General features: G+C 44.8%; 1 protein-coding gene across 1 annotated transcript in view; it reads right to left on the bottom strand.

Annotated features, from left to right (window-relative positions):
• Positions 1-285: 285 nt before the first annotated feature.
• Positions 286-13,857, bottom strand: part of RBP3 (retinol binding protein 3) — a 33,481-nt gene continuing 19,909 nt past the window's right edge. Inside the window, exons 3-4 of the mRNA XM_040320824.1 lie at positions 6,595-6,737; positions 286-950 (exon numbers count right to left, since the gene is read on the bottom strand). Coding sequence (XP_040176758.1) covers positions 622-950; positions 6,595-6,737 — 472 coding nt within the window. The 3' untranslated portion in view covers positions 286-621. The remainder of the gene's footprint in view (positions 951-6,594; positions 6,738-13,857) is intronic.

The raw sequence follows: 13,857 nt of genomic DNA, 5'->3' as shown, positions 1-13,857 counted from the left end.
ATCCGCAGAAACCCATTTGATGGGATTTATCTGCGGATAGATTCTATGGTGTGTATGGGGCCTTAGATGATGGATGTTAAGGAGGTTCTAATGGCTGAAGGTTATTTACCTTAATGCATTCTATGCATTAAGGTAAAAAAAAAACACCTGTGTGCAGCAACTGCTTGCTCTGGGGGCACATGGAAGGAGGTAGGGGCCAGGAATGCTGGCAGGGGACCCGAGAAGAGGAGGATAGGGGCTGCTCTGTGGAAAACTGCACAGAGCAGGTAAGTAGAACATGTTTGCTTTTGTTTTTCAAAACTTGCCTTTATTATCACTTTACATTACATTCTAAGCTTACCTCTGGCCTTTCCACCTCTTCACAGAATATTTGTGGAGCTGCAGTTTAAAGGGCCAGTCACATAAAACATTTTGGTTAGAGGCTGTTGTCATTAGTATAAGTATTGCATATACAGTGTACTAAGAATATATGAATATGCTTTTTTGGTTTGTCAAAACAGAAACTTAGGACATACACAGGCTTATTCGGGAAAACAGTGCAACAAACAATGATGTACAATAACTCAAATGGACTACTTTCATTACTGAATAAGCAAGACGTTGTGAAACTTAGGACCCTTCTCATCTTTTCCCTTGTATTTGAGCAGCTAGGACTTCCTTGGCTTTCAGCAGAGCTGTTTCAGATGGAACGTTTAAATCGGGCAGTAACCCTTTGCCTTCCCAGGATGCACCAGGGTCTTCAGTGGCTGATCGAGATGTGGGGATGGTGAGGTAGAGGTGCGTATCATCCACATGATAGGTCTGGGGAGGGTGGCAACCTCCGCTTGTTTTTTCTCCAATAACATATGCCCGTCCTAGTCTCTTCATGATATATACAAATTCCTCTGCAGCACCCTCTGTCACTGAGCTGGTTAGTATGACTAGAGGTTTCTTTGAGCCAAACGAAGAACCTGCAAAGGAGATATAGAGAGACTTACAATAATGAAACTGATCACTAGTTTGCATATGATTGAATCACCTATGTGCTCTTTATTGTGGTTTTGGGAACGTGCTTCCTCTTCTCTGTCATTGAAGTATGTTAATATGATACCTCCTATGGTAAGAGGCTTGAAGCATTCCTCAAATTATCAAGTTTCTGCTGACGTTCTTATGTGGATTCCCATTCTAAATGTCCTACACGTGGATCATGTATGCTTGTTTTAGTGTGTTTAGTTATAATTTTTTCATTGCTGACCTCAGCTTTGCAACTGGTTCCTGATTCTCCTTACTAGCACATTAGTTCTAGGTACATCCTAGACTTTTAAAAGGAACTTAACTCCAGACGCTGTGTTCAAAAATGCAGAACGAGGGCAAAGGACTAGTCACCAACATTGCTGTTAATCTTCCTGCAGTTATTCTTCCCCACTTACTGACGTACCATACCTTGTTCTGCTTTGTGTCTCTGTGTGGAGGCAGACACCTTAGTAGAGACAAGGCTATGCTTCCTCAAGTCAGAGCCTCCAGCAAAGAGAACAATGAGGAGCATCACTAAATCTCACTCCAGATCTCCCGAGACTAGCAGTCAGGAGCCTAAAGCATATCTATGGCCAAACTTTAAAATCATATGTTTATTTTCAGATCAACTTTCAATTATTTCTAGCCTACTCCTATTATTCTGAATCTTGAAGAATCCCACACATTCACTTCCATGAATACAGTGGCACATATTTACTATGCCTGAATAGCGACTGCAGTGTCACACATTTCACAAAGTCTTCTGTCTGAGCTACATAGGTGTTTTAGGAGGCAGTCAGTACAAGAAACACACTGTATGTGACATCACCACTGAATGCAAGCTATAAGGTACCAAAGAATATGTAATCCTAAAAATTGAAAGTAGGGATGAGCTTCGTATTCGAGTCGAACTCATGTTCCACTCGAACATCGTATGTTCGATCGTTTGTCGAATTTCGAAAGTTTTGGGCCGTTCGCGCCAAATTCGAGTTGCGTTTCACGGCCCATAATTCACTGCGGCATCGCAGTGCATTGCTGGCTAATGATTGGCCAAGCATGCACTATGACCCACATGCTTGGCCAATCACAGCTTGCAAAAAACGGAGAGCCATAATTGGCCAAAGCCAGGGTGCCTTTGGCCAATTATGGCTCATTGGGTTTAGTACACTATAAAAGGCCGCCTGCAGGTCGGCCTTTGTGTAGTGTGTTGCGGTGGTTAAAAGAGAGAAGACATAGAGAGAGAGAGTGTGTGTCATTTTTAGTATGTAGATAGAGCAGGCAGGCTAGTCAGTTAAAGTTACAGTGTGTAGAGGATATATATGCATCCCAGGTGTTGTGTATATATTTATACACTGTATAGTTTAGCTAGATCTGCACTTCCTAATTTACTGGCAGGCAGGTGATTGTGCTAGCTGCAGTATTCTCACGTGGTGTACTGCCTGTGTCCTCTGCAGTGTGCACCTAAAGCTACGTGGTGTGTACTGCCTGTGTCCTCTGCAGTGTGCACCTAAAGCTACGTGGTGTTTACTGCCTGTGTCCTCTGCAGTGTGCACCTAAAGCTATGTGGTGTGTACTGCCTGTGTCCTCTGCAGTGTGCACCTAAAGCTACGTGGTGTGTGTACTGCCCGTGTCCTCTGCAGTGTGCACCTAAAGCTATGTGGTGTGTACTGCCTGTGTCCTCTGCAGTGTGCACCTAAAGCTATGTGGTGTGTACTGCCTGTGTCCTCTGCAGTGTGCACCTAAAGCTATGTGGTGTGTACTGCCTGTGTCCTCTGCAGTGTGCACCTAAAGCTACGTGGTTTGTACTGCCTGTGTCCTCTGCAGTGTGCACCTAAAGCTAAGTGGTGTGTGTACTGCCCGTGTCCTCTGCAGTGTGCACCTAAAGCTACGTGGTGTGTTCTGCCTGTGTCCTCTGCAGTGTGCACCTAAAGCTATGTGGTGTGTGTACTGCCCTTGTCTTTTGCAGTGTGCACCTAAAGCTACGTAGTGTGTTCTGCCTGTGTCCTCTGCAGTGTGCACCTAAAGCTATGTGGTGTGTGTACTGCCCGTGTCCTCTGCAGTGTGCACCTAAAGCTACGTGGTGTGTGTACTGTCTGTGTCTGTGCTATTTTTCTCATAGATTTTCATCCATATTGCAGGACCAGACATTACATTAAAGCCGCAAGCAGTTTTAAATTACTTTTTTCTTATAGTAATCTCATTTTGTGCAGGGACAGTTCTAAACACGTGCCACTTCACAGGCACACTATAGACACCCAGCAGGTACGATATTTAAAGGAATTTTTCATAATTTTTTTTTCACTTTAAGCATCATTAAAATCACTGCTCCAGAAAAAACGACCGTTTTTAAAACTTTTTTTCCATTAATACATGTTCCCTGGGGCAAGACCCGGGTCCTCAAATACGTTTTACGACAATAACTTGCATATTAGGCTTTAAAATGAGCACTTTTGAATTCGAACATTCGAGTCCCATAGACGCCAATGGGGTTCTAAATGTTTGCGCGAACGGTCGGTCCATTTGAAGGTTCTGGTGCGAACCAAACGGGGGGGGGGGTGTTCGGCTCATCCCTAATTGAAAGTAAGGTAGAGGAATGGGCAGAGGAGAAGCCCAAAATTATACAGGGAATCCATAAAGGTCTGGATAGAGATAGCCAGCAGACAAGTAGCACTTACAACATGAAAGGAGATTTTTCAAGTAAACTTATATTGGATTGTCAAAAATAACTATTGTTTCTAATGCTATAACAAAGCTGATGTTATAAAATGAATGTGTATGCTGTGACTTAAGATATAACTCCACTTTTGCAGGGAAAAATAAAATAGCAAATAAAGAAAAAATTATATAGCGTATACAATTGCGACACAAATGATATTGTAATTGAATGTTAATAAAAAATAGCTTTTCTTTACAATCTGCACCCACTGTAATTTAAAAAATGCAATGCAATATGGCTACCAGGAGATGTACTGTACACAGAATGTGTACAGAACACCCCCCAGAAACATAATTTCCTGCTTACGTGATTGCCCCCCCATTGATTTTCCCAGAAGTCTGCACTAAGAAAAAAGTCAGATTTCAGTCATCCCCTGGAACAAATTTTTTTGGTGATAAACTCCCAATAGGAACACATCTAAAGGGATGCAGGCCCAGCAGCTTTTCTCATTAGTACCCTGCAGGTGCAGCAGCTAAGTGATATTGATGAAACCATTCGACTTATATTCACTTTCCCACATGGGCACAGAGAAGCACACATGGATTTCTTCAGAATAGCAAAAGGTAGGAATCTGCAATAAAGTTTGTAAAAATCCTTCCAATGTACATATATTTTACCATGGGGGAATGTTTTTTTTCTCAACGAAATTGGAGTTATGCTTTAATCTTACACTGCAGATATGCAGCTATGAGGCTGTAGGCATCGGAGTGCCTAGGCACCCTCACACACTAGTATGTGCATTGCTATTGTTAACAAGAAATTTAAAGTGGTAGTATACTCTATACTACCACTTTAACCTACAGCTAAGCCTATAATAAGGCTTACCTGTAGGTATAAAGAATATCTCCTAAACCTGTAAGGTTTAGGAGATATTTCCCCCGCAATGCACCGCTGACTGCAGCGGCGCATGCGCAGCGGAGATCACTCGGCTAAAGGCCCGGCAGTGCTGGACCTTGCCGGGGAGAAGTCTCCCGCGCGCACGCGCGGAAGTGACGACATCACCGCTCCAGCCAATCACAGCGCTGGAGCGGCGATACCCGGAAGACACGCCGAGGAAAGATGACATCTCCCTCGGCGTGGACCAGGTAAGTTCCTCTCACCTCGTTCCGAGGTAAGTATTTCATAGTGAGCTACTCTCTAACTTACAGCGTAGCGTATATGAGATACGCTACGCTTGCCTAACGTTAGGCTCATCTACCTGAACCCAGCTATTAGTGTCTACAAACTATGGCATAGATTTATGAAATTTTAATTTTTCTAATTTTTTTAATAGTACTGGCAGCAATCAGAGACTTATAGCAGGACTGCGACATTGCGGTGGACAAATTGGGCACTAAGTGGCACTTTTTGGGGACCAGTGACACTAATACAGTGATCAGTGCTAAAAATATGCACTATCACTGTACTAATGACACTGGCTGGGAAGGGGTTAACATCAGGGGCGATCAAAGGGTTAAATGTGTGCCTAGGGAGTGCTTTCTAACTGTGTGGCGGTGCTTTTACTATGGAAAAGCAGAGATCCATCTTCCTTCTTTGTAGGAACACAGGATCACAACCTTCCCTTCTCACAGAACGGAGATCTGCCTTGTTTACATAGACAGACCACCGTTCTGCCTGTGTCCAGAATGATCGGCGAGTCCTAGCGGACATCGCGTCCACCGGACCCACTGATTTGTCCCGCTGTGGGAGCAGGTCGGCAGTGGTGCGACATCATCTTGCCCAGGGGAGCCACCTTGCCCCCGTATATTAACAGTATATCTCTAGCTCCCATTCAATCTCAGAATCCTCTGTGCGTGCATAATTATTATAAAAATAATGTGTTTATAGCACGTAAACACAATCACAAGGCAAGTTTACAAAGTATATAGAACATTTGTTTAGGATTATGTATTAAAAATGTGTTAATCAGAGCAAGGTGATTCTTCCATTGGAATAGTCAATGAGAAATATTATTGAACTCATTTGGAAAGTCAACCTAGCCACAAAAATCTCCATATATTTCTCAAATAGCTGCGTTGATCAGGTATGACAGAAAGTGTTCTAGTCCGAGATCCAGTAATGTCGAAATTTCCCATTGAACAACGAGGAAATAGAGAATACGGCTCCGATCGAGTTTCTGGCTGAATTCTGCCGAGAAACTCGTGTGTACGGGGCCTGAGAGTATAAGTTCACCTTTTCACAAAAGGCTGCTACTTAAAGTGGACCCACCACCCTTATATAACATAAACATGGCTTCCCATTTATTTTTCTAGCTCACTGATGACTTAGGCACAAAAGCTTACACATGTGCAGTAATTGTGTTTGTGAGTAATAAGTTTCCCTGTGATCTTGTGAGATTTAGCATATATGTCATTGGCGGGCAGGTTAGTGTAACCTGGACTGTCAATGATGCATGCACAAAATCCAACACATGTTCAGTATTCCGTTATGGAGTGTAATACGTTTCCTCGTTGCCCGTAAATCGCTGTGATTTTGCATCTGTGAAACTAGATCTCCTAGGAAGGTAGCGGTGTCCAGGCCTTTCCAGAGGACATGAGTGCGGCCAGATCTACATCACCCCTGCCTTTATGAACTTGGAATTGCAATTGCAGAAAGTCTGGTCTAACTGGCATCTGGGGCTCTATCATAATAAGTATCCCATAGGATCCTTCCAAATGCATTAATCTAGCACTTCATACAGCATACTAGACTCTAATGAAGGATAACCCATTAAACCCCAAAATGCATTGGCTTTATATGACACGTTATTTAGAATAACTTTTCTTCTTGTACACCAAGCAATAAAAACTTGACAGAAAGTTTTCCAACACTTCTACATTCTTTTTGAAACAGAAGAAAATGTTTTAGTATTACATATACTTTAGGGTACAAATTCTGCATCCTACCTGCGAGCTGAGGCATGGTCCACACATCTGTAATGGCGTTGGCAGACCGGCTGTAGACTTTATCAAGGAGAACAGGGGTCCCTTCATCAAAGAAGTAAGAGCAGATTGCTGGAATAGAGTTTGTGGGACCTCCAATGTTAAATCTAAGAGCAAGAAAAAGTTTATTGTTTTTTTTACCTCATGGAATGCCTAAAGCATAAGTCCTAAAGTTCTGAGTCTCTCCTCCATCAAAATATCTCATAATTTACCACACCGAGAACCCTCCAGATATCTCCAAATTATTTTTTTTCTAAATTAAATAAGTACGGTAGTTCTTCAAATCTATGAACCCTGACTTCCTTTGAACACTCTTGTAAACATGACCCTAATACTAAAGGGCTTATCACAATGATTTTTACCTCCTATTCTTGAGAAATTGGCACCTCTCCCACATTCATATATGACTAAATGGGAAAATTATATAGGTTAACCCATAGGAGAAAAAGATTGGTGTCAAATATGGCACACCACAGCCCATTGTTCCATTCAAATATAAACTATTATGAGGTGGTGTATGGTTCCCTAACGTTCAGCTAAAATCAAACCTACAATCTCTAAAAAATGTTTTCGTGCTGTTTAAATGTCGGTACCTTCAGTCATATATGGTGGGAATGACCCAAAATGAAGCAGTTTTGGACAGACATACACTAAATAATCTATACCCCATTTGGAAAAAGATTAAACAAAAATCCAAAAGAGGCTTCACTAAATCTCAAACCAAAAGGTTACACCAATAATCAATTCCACCTTCTAACATTTTTATTCACTGCTGCCGAGCAAACTTTAGCCAAAGCCCGGTGGTCCTCCTAACCAAACTCTACATCGGTTACAAAAAAAAACAATGTGGTATATGTCTGATGAAAAACTTGCTGCAATTCTCACTTGTGGCAATTCACACAAATATGAAAAAATATATTACCTTTGGATTCCATCCCTTCTTCCTCCAAACTTTGATATATCCCTACTACTAATAAAGTTTTTTTGTTTGTTTTAGAGATCCATATTAGTGACCCTTATCTTGATATTTATTTCCTTTAATTTCTCATTTATTTTATCCACAAATTTATGTATATGACTTATCCTAGTCATTACTTATATGTATATTTAGTATTTTCATGTACTTTATAACTTTAACTTCTTTATTTATGTATAATATACTGCATTTTCTTTCCCCTGTAATCTTGAAAGAATAAAAAGTATAAAAAAATGAATAAAATAAAAAAGCATAAGTCGTTCTAAATTATTATTTTATTTTAGGGCTCCAGCTGCTTCATGTCTCCTTTCACCAAATGTTTACCAAAGTTCCCAGCCTATAAATTCTCCTCCTCAATCATTTGCTTTGTTAAGGAGAATCCAGTGGTGAAAGCTTGACACGCAGAAGTGGGAAAGGTGGGTATAAGTCCAAAAGGGACATCCAACATACAGCCTTCAACCAATACTAAAATATTTGTTATTGGGGTTAAATGTACAATAATTTTTGCATGCAGTGTTGTGAGAAATGTAAAGACATTGCGGAGACAAAGCAGCCACCATGTCATTTCTACAGATCGAGGCTCAGCAGTTTTCCTACATCTTATCAGGATAGTGAGGTGCGCATTTTAACAATTGGTTCACAAGAGGAATAAAGGAGGCCATCTACATCAAACCATCTTGGAACAGCCATCTTTGAATATTGCGGGAATGCAATATTGCAGTGGACATTTTGACACTAACTGACACTTTTTGACACTAATGATCAGTGCTAAAAAATGTGCACTGTACTAATGACACTGGCTGAAAAGGAGTTACCATCAGGGGTGATCAAAGGGTTAACTGTGTGCCTAACCAGTGTTTTACTACACTGTGGGGGGTGCTTTTTCCCTTTTCAGGGACCCAAATTTCTTCTTTTGTCAGAACGGAGATTTGCCTTGTTTACATACACAGACTGCTGTTCTGCCTCTTACCTCGATTATCTCAATGTCCGCTAACACCCTGCCGCTCGGCTTCTGCTGTGTGTGATCACAGCGGGAGCAGCTACCAGCATGTACGCCTTCTACCCGGAAGAGCCGTAACACTGATATATATGTGATTCGGCGCAGAGGTGCTGTCCTGTAGAAAAGTAAAACTGCTATAGGGCGGACCTCAAGTAGTCAATATATCTATCCCTATATGTTGACAACAATTCACACATTCATATATATAAGCTGAAGGATTAACATCTATGAAATATTCCTGACACCAAGGATGGGATTTTGTAACTAGAACAAGCCTTGCATGCAATTCGGTTGTGACTGCTCTAAACTGAAGATTGTTTGTTGCTTTCTGATAATAAATTCATATTTCAACATGATTAGGGTAATTTCCAGTAGTGGTAATACCCCAAGATTTTAAATCTGCTTTGCAAGCAAAAGTGTAATGCTGTTACTCTTTTGAAGCTTAGCAATGTAAAATTTGATTATTCAGAAAGAACGGTACTCTAATGCCGCGTACACACGCTCGGAATTTCCGACAACAAATGTTCGATGGAAGCTTGTTGTCAGAAATTCCGACCTTGTGTAGGCTCCATTGGACATTTGCTGTTGGAATTTCCGACAACATAAATTTGAGAGCTAGATCTCAAATTTTACGACAACTTAATCCGTCCTCGTAAATTCCAAGCGTGTGTAGACAATTCCGACGCACAAAATTCCACGCATGCTCTGAATCAAGTACGAGACGGAAGCGCTCTGTCTGGTAAAACTAGCGTCCGTAATGGAGATGGCACATTCATCATACTGCAAATTTTTTAATCATTTAATGCAGCGCATTATCTTCTAACGAACTGCTCTTCTAACGGAGCAGTAATGGACTTAAAAGCATGAGGCTGAAAAGCACGAATCGTCTCTCACCAAACTTCTACTAACACGAGATTAGCATAAGGAGCCCAAAGGGTGGAGCACTTGGTATTGAACTACCCTTTTAAAGTGCCGTCGTACTTGTACGTGACCACGTTCTTAGCAATCGGAATTTCCGACAACATTTGTGCGACTGTGTGTATGCAAGACAAGTTTGAGCCAACATTCATCGGAAACCAATTCACGGTTTTGTTGACGGAATGTCCGATCGTGTGTACGCGGCATAAGAGAGAGGTGTTCTGTAGTTTAAAGAAGAGAACTAAGAAGGCTGATAACATTGTTTAAAGGTTAAGTTCACCTTTGTTCACCTTTTTTTTCCATCTAAATTCAAGCTCCAATATAGCATTAATGTACTTCTTTTGCAAAAATAAAACAGCTTTCCTTTTATTCTACACACGCTTACCTCACTGTATTTATGGATGTTTCAAAACACTGCTTTATTACTTCTGCCTTACTTCCTGCACAGAATATAGGTCATGACACAGGAAGGAGTTGACCAGCTGATCTCATTAGCACGCCCCTGCATCATCTACCCTCAGCTGGTCAACTCCTTCCTGCGTCATGACCTAAAGTCTGTCTTGGAAGTAAGACAGAAGTAATCCAGCAGTGTTTTGAAACAGCCATGAAGCCAGTGAGGTAAGTGTGTGTAGAATAAATGGAAAGTTGTTTTATTTTGCAAAAGAAATACAGTACATTAATGCTATATTGGTACATGGGGAGCTGAAATAAAAAAAAATACACATACATTACATATGCTAGAAATGTTTAACATTTTGTTTAACCTCTGCATGTAAAAATAATTTTTACAGCTTGAGGTGGTAAAATCTGGAATAATGTTGTACACAAATTGGTTATTTGCCTACCTCTGGCTCATCAAGGTGTTAAAACAGATCAAGGTGGGGCGTGGCCGCGGCATGAGCGAGTGAAGACGTGCTCTCTCTGAGCTCCGTGAGACCCGCGCTCTACTCGGCACACACGGCGATTTCCAGGGGGGATTTTTGCTCTGAAAAGATGCCACCGAAGCGCAAGTCATCCCCGCAGCCTCAGCGGACACCACGGGGAAACTCCGGCTCCTTGGATGCCTTCTTTGGGACCGGAGGTGAGACGGCAGGCGCAGCCAAGATGGCGCCCGGCTCCCACGCTGCCAGGCCTTCTTCCCCCATCATCTCCCCGCACGTGCAGGCTTCCACCCAGCCTCGATCCCCGTCCACCTCCGGCTCTGAAAGCGTTGATGAGCGGGGGAATGGAGGGGACCCTTGGGAGGATAAGGACATCCGCTCCCATATTCTATCTCTCCCCACCAAGGCTGATCTGGAGCGCTTTGCCCATAAGATGGAGAAGGCCCTGAGGCAAGACATCACAGATCTGCAGACTGACACAGCCCACCTGGGAGGCAGAGTGGAGGCCCTGGAAGCACAATGGGAAGAAACCACCCCAACCCTGCAGGCACTCACTGAACACTGTAAGATGCAGGATCGCAGGCTTGAGGCCCTGCTAGATCAAATGGACGATTTTGAAAACAGAAGCCGCAGGGTGAATATTCGCATCAGAGGCCTACCTGAAGCGACAGGCCCGAGGGAGATTGTTCCCACCTTACAGGGGGTCTTTAAACAAATTCTTGGCCGCCAAGCCCCTGATTTTATTGAAATAGATCGGGCACATCGTGCCCTACGCCCCCCCTCAGAAGATCCGGATAAACCCCGGGACATTATATGTAAGTTACATAAGTACTCCCTCAAGGAGCGTATTATGACCCAGGTCAGGGGAGTTCGGCACGTAGACTTTGATGGCGCGCAGCTGACCTTTTTTCCGGATCTGTCCAGACGCACGTTGATGCAACGCAGGGCACTAAAACCCCTTTTGGGGGCTCTCCAAGACGCCCAGCTGACCTACCGGTGGGGCTTCCCGTTTAGCCTGTCGGCTACAAAAGATGGCCAGTCGCATACCCTTCGCACCAAGGAGGACTTACCCCGATTCCTGGAATCCCTGGGGCTCCCCCGCGTAGATATCCCGGATTGGAGGGCCTCACCGGATATACCACTACCTACTCGCCCTGGACAGTGGCAATCGGTCCGCCGCCGCAACCGCCGCCGCGGCCCCAGGAGGGGTCCACCTGGACACACCCCGCTCCCCCATTCCCCGCAAGGAGAGGCGTGAACTGTGGCCTTAGGGACCTCTGGCCCCGGTGATGCTTTCTTCCATCCTCACTACCAATTGATGTCTGTCTGATGGCATTGCCGGATGAACTGTGGCTTCTACTGTTCCTGGCATCAGATTTGCCCTTTCTTCCATTTTTTGCTGCTGACATATGCTGGATGATACTCCCCCCTGACTGCCGTTATAATATTAGTCTCCCCTGGGCTCAGGGGTTGACACTAATTTGAGTGATACTAGCGGGCCACTGGACGGGCTCGCTCTCTCTGTGCCTCGTTACTAACCCCCCAGTAGGCCGACTCCATTGGAGTCATGCTCCCTTTTTGGGGACAACCTCTGCTCGCTGATCCCCGCCGCTTCCCCCTTTTTGGGAGGCGGGTGGGATCCCCGACCAGGGGTGATATTGCACTAAGTTATGCCCATTGGGCATTATGTTTTTTTTTGTTGTTGTTTTATGGTTTATGTTTTTATGGATGTCTTTTCCTTGTTCCTTCCTCATCCCCTCTGTTTCCGGTACTTAGCATCCGTTATAACCGTGCTCTGTCTCCTAGGCTCCTTAGAGGTTCGGTGACTCCTGTATGCACCTGTCTGCTGGCGAGGTTGTGTGAAGGGTCCCTCCCAGGTCCAGTTCCAGAGTATCTGAGATGGCTGATGTCAAAGTCGTATCCTATAACGTTCGTGGACTGGGCTCACCGATGAAACGCAGTAAGTTGTGGCTTGAGATGAAACGCATGGGGGCACATGTTCTTTTTTTGCAGGAGACACATTTCCGCACTGACTCGGTCCCCCGCCTTCCCACCCACCTCTACCCCCTGTGGTTCCTGGGCAATTCCCCCCGACCTAAATCGGGGGGGGGGGGGGTGGCCATTGCGATCCACAAGAATTGCCCCTTTATTGTTGAGGACCAAAAACTAGACCCCAATGGCCGCTTCGCTTTTGTTAAGGGCTCCATCTCCGGCCGCAAATATACCCTCGCTACACTATACGCCCCGAACAGCGGTCAGATTTCTTTTCTGGACACTGTTTTGGAATCACTGTCTACCTTCCGGGATGGGCACCTCATCCTGGGGGGGGACTTTAACGTGTGCCCGGACCCCCGGGTGGACACGTCTTCCGGTCGCTCGGGACACTCATTTGCCTTTTTGAAGCGCTTCCGGAAGTCTCTGCAGGCCCACCATTTGGTGGACTGCTGGAGACTGCTGCGCCCAACGGACAGGGACTATAGCTATTTCTCAGCCACGCACGATGTATATACACGCATTGATCTTCTGTTGATGGATCAGTTCTCCCTGGACTCTTTGGCTGGGGCTACTATTGGCTCCATCACCATCTCCGACCACGCGCCGGTGTCCATCTCCCTGCGTCCCCTTTCGGTGGAGGCACAAACATGGTCATGGCGCCTGAACGATGGCATCCTAGACGATGCGGTTGCCCAAAAACGGGTCTCCGATGCTATCTCCATGTACTTTGCAGAAAACACGGTTGGTGAGGTAGGCATGGGATCCGTGTGGGAGGGCCACAAGGCAGTGGTGCGGGGGGAGCTGATCTCACAGGGGGCTAGGCTCAAGAAGGTTAGGGAGGGTGAACTACAGACCCTACTAGCTAAACTTCGTGTAGCGGAGCTCACACACAAGAAAAACGTCACCCCAGCACTGGCGGTGGAGCTGGCCTCCCTCCGCCGGGACTTGGCTGACTTATTGGATTCCAAGATTAGGGCGCGGCTGCGCTATATGACCCACAAATTCTACGAATTCGGTAATAAATGTGGAAGGATGTTGGCGCGGGCCCTTAGAGGCCAACGGGACGCGGGACATGTACACAAATTAAAAACAGCGACGGGCGCGTTGGCGGTTCATTCGTCTAAGATAGCGGCGGAGTTCCGGGATTTCTATGCCCAGCTTTATCACCTGCCTGATACGCTGCCTGGCATATCTGAATCGGAACGGGCCGCTAGAATACACCAATACCTGGAGGAGGCGCAATTCCCACAGCTGGAAGCCTCTGTGGGCAAACAACTTGATGCCCCCATTACCGTCGCTGAGATTCGGGCGGTAGTGAAGGATCTCCCTAACGGGAAGAGCCCTGGCCCTGACGGCTATACTAATACCTATTATAAAAAATATCTAGAGGTACTGTCAGGACCTATGTGCAAGTACTTTACGGCGCTGGCATCCGGCACGGCTATGCCGCCTGAGGC

Source organism: Rana temporaria, chromosome 8, assembly GCF_905171775.1.
Source record: "Rana temporaria chromosome 8, aRanTem1.1, whole genome shotgun sequence".
NCBI classification, from domain to species: Eukaryota; Metazoa; Chordata; class Amphibia; order Anura; family Ranidae; genus Rana; species Rana temporaria.
The sequence above is the reverse complement of the archived record's forward strand: the minus strand, read 5'-3'. Positions and strand labels throughout refer to the sequence as shown.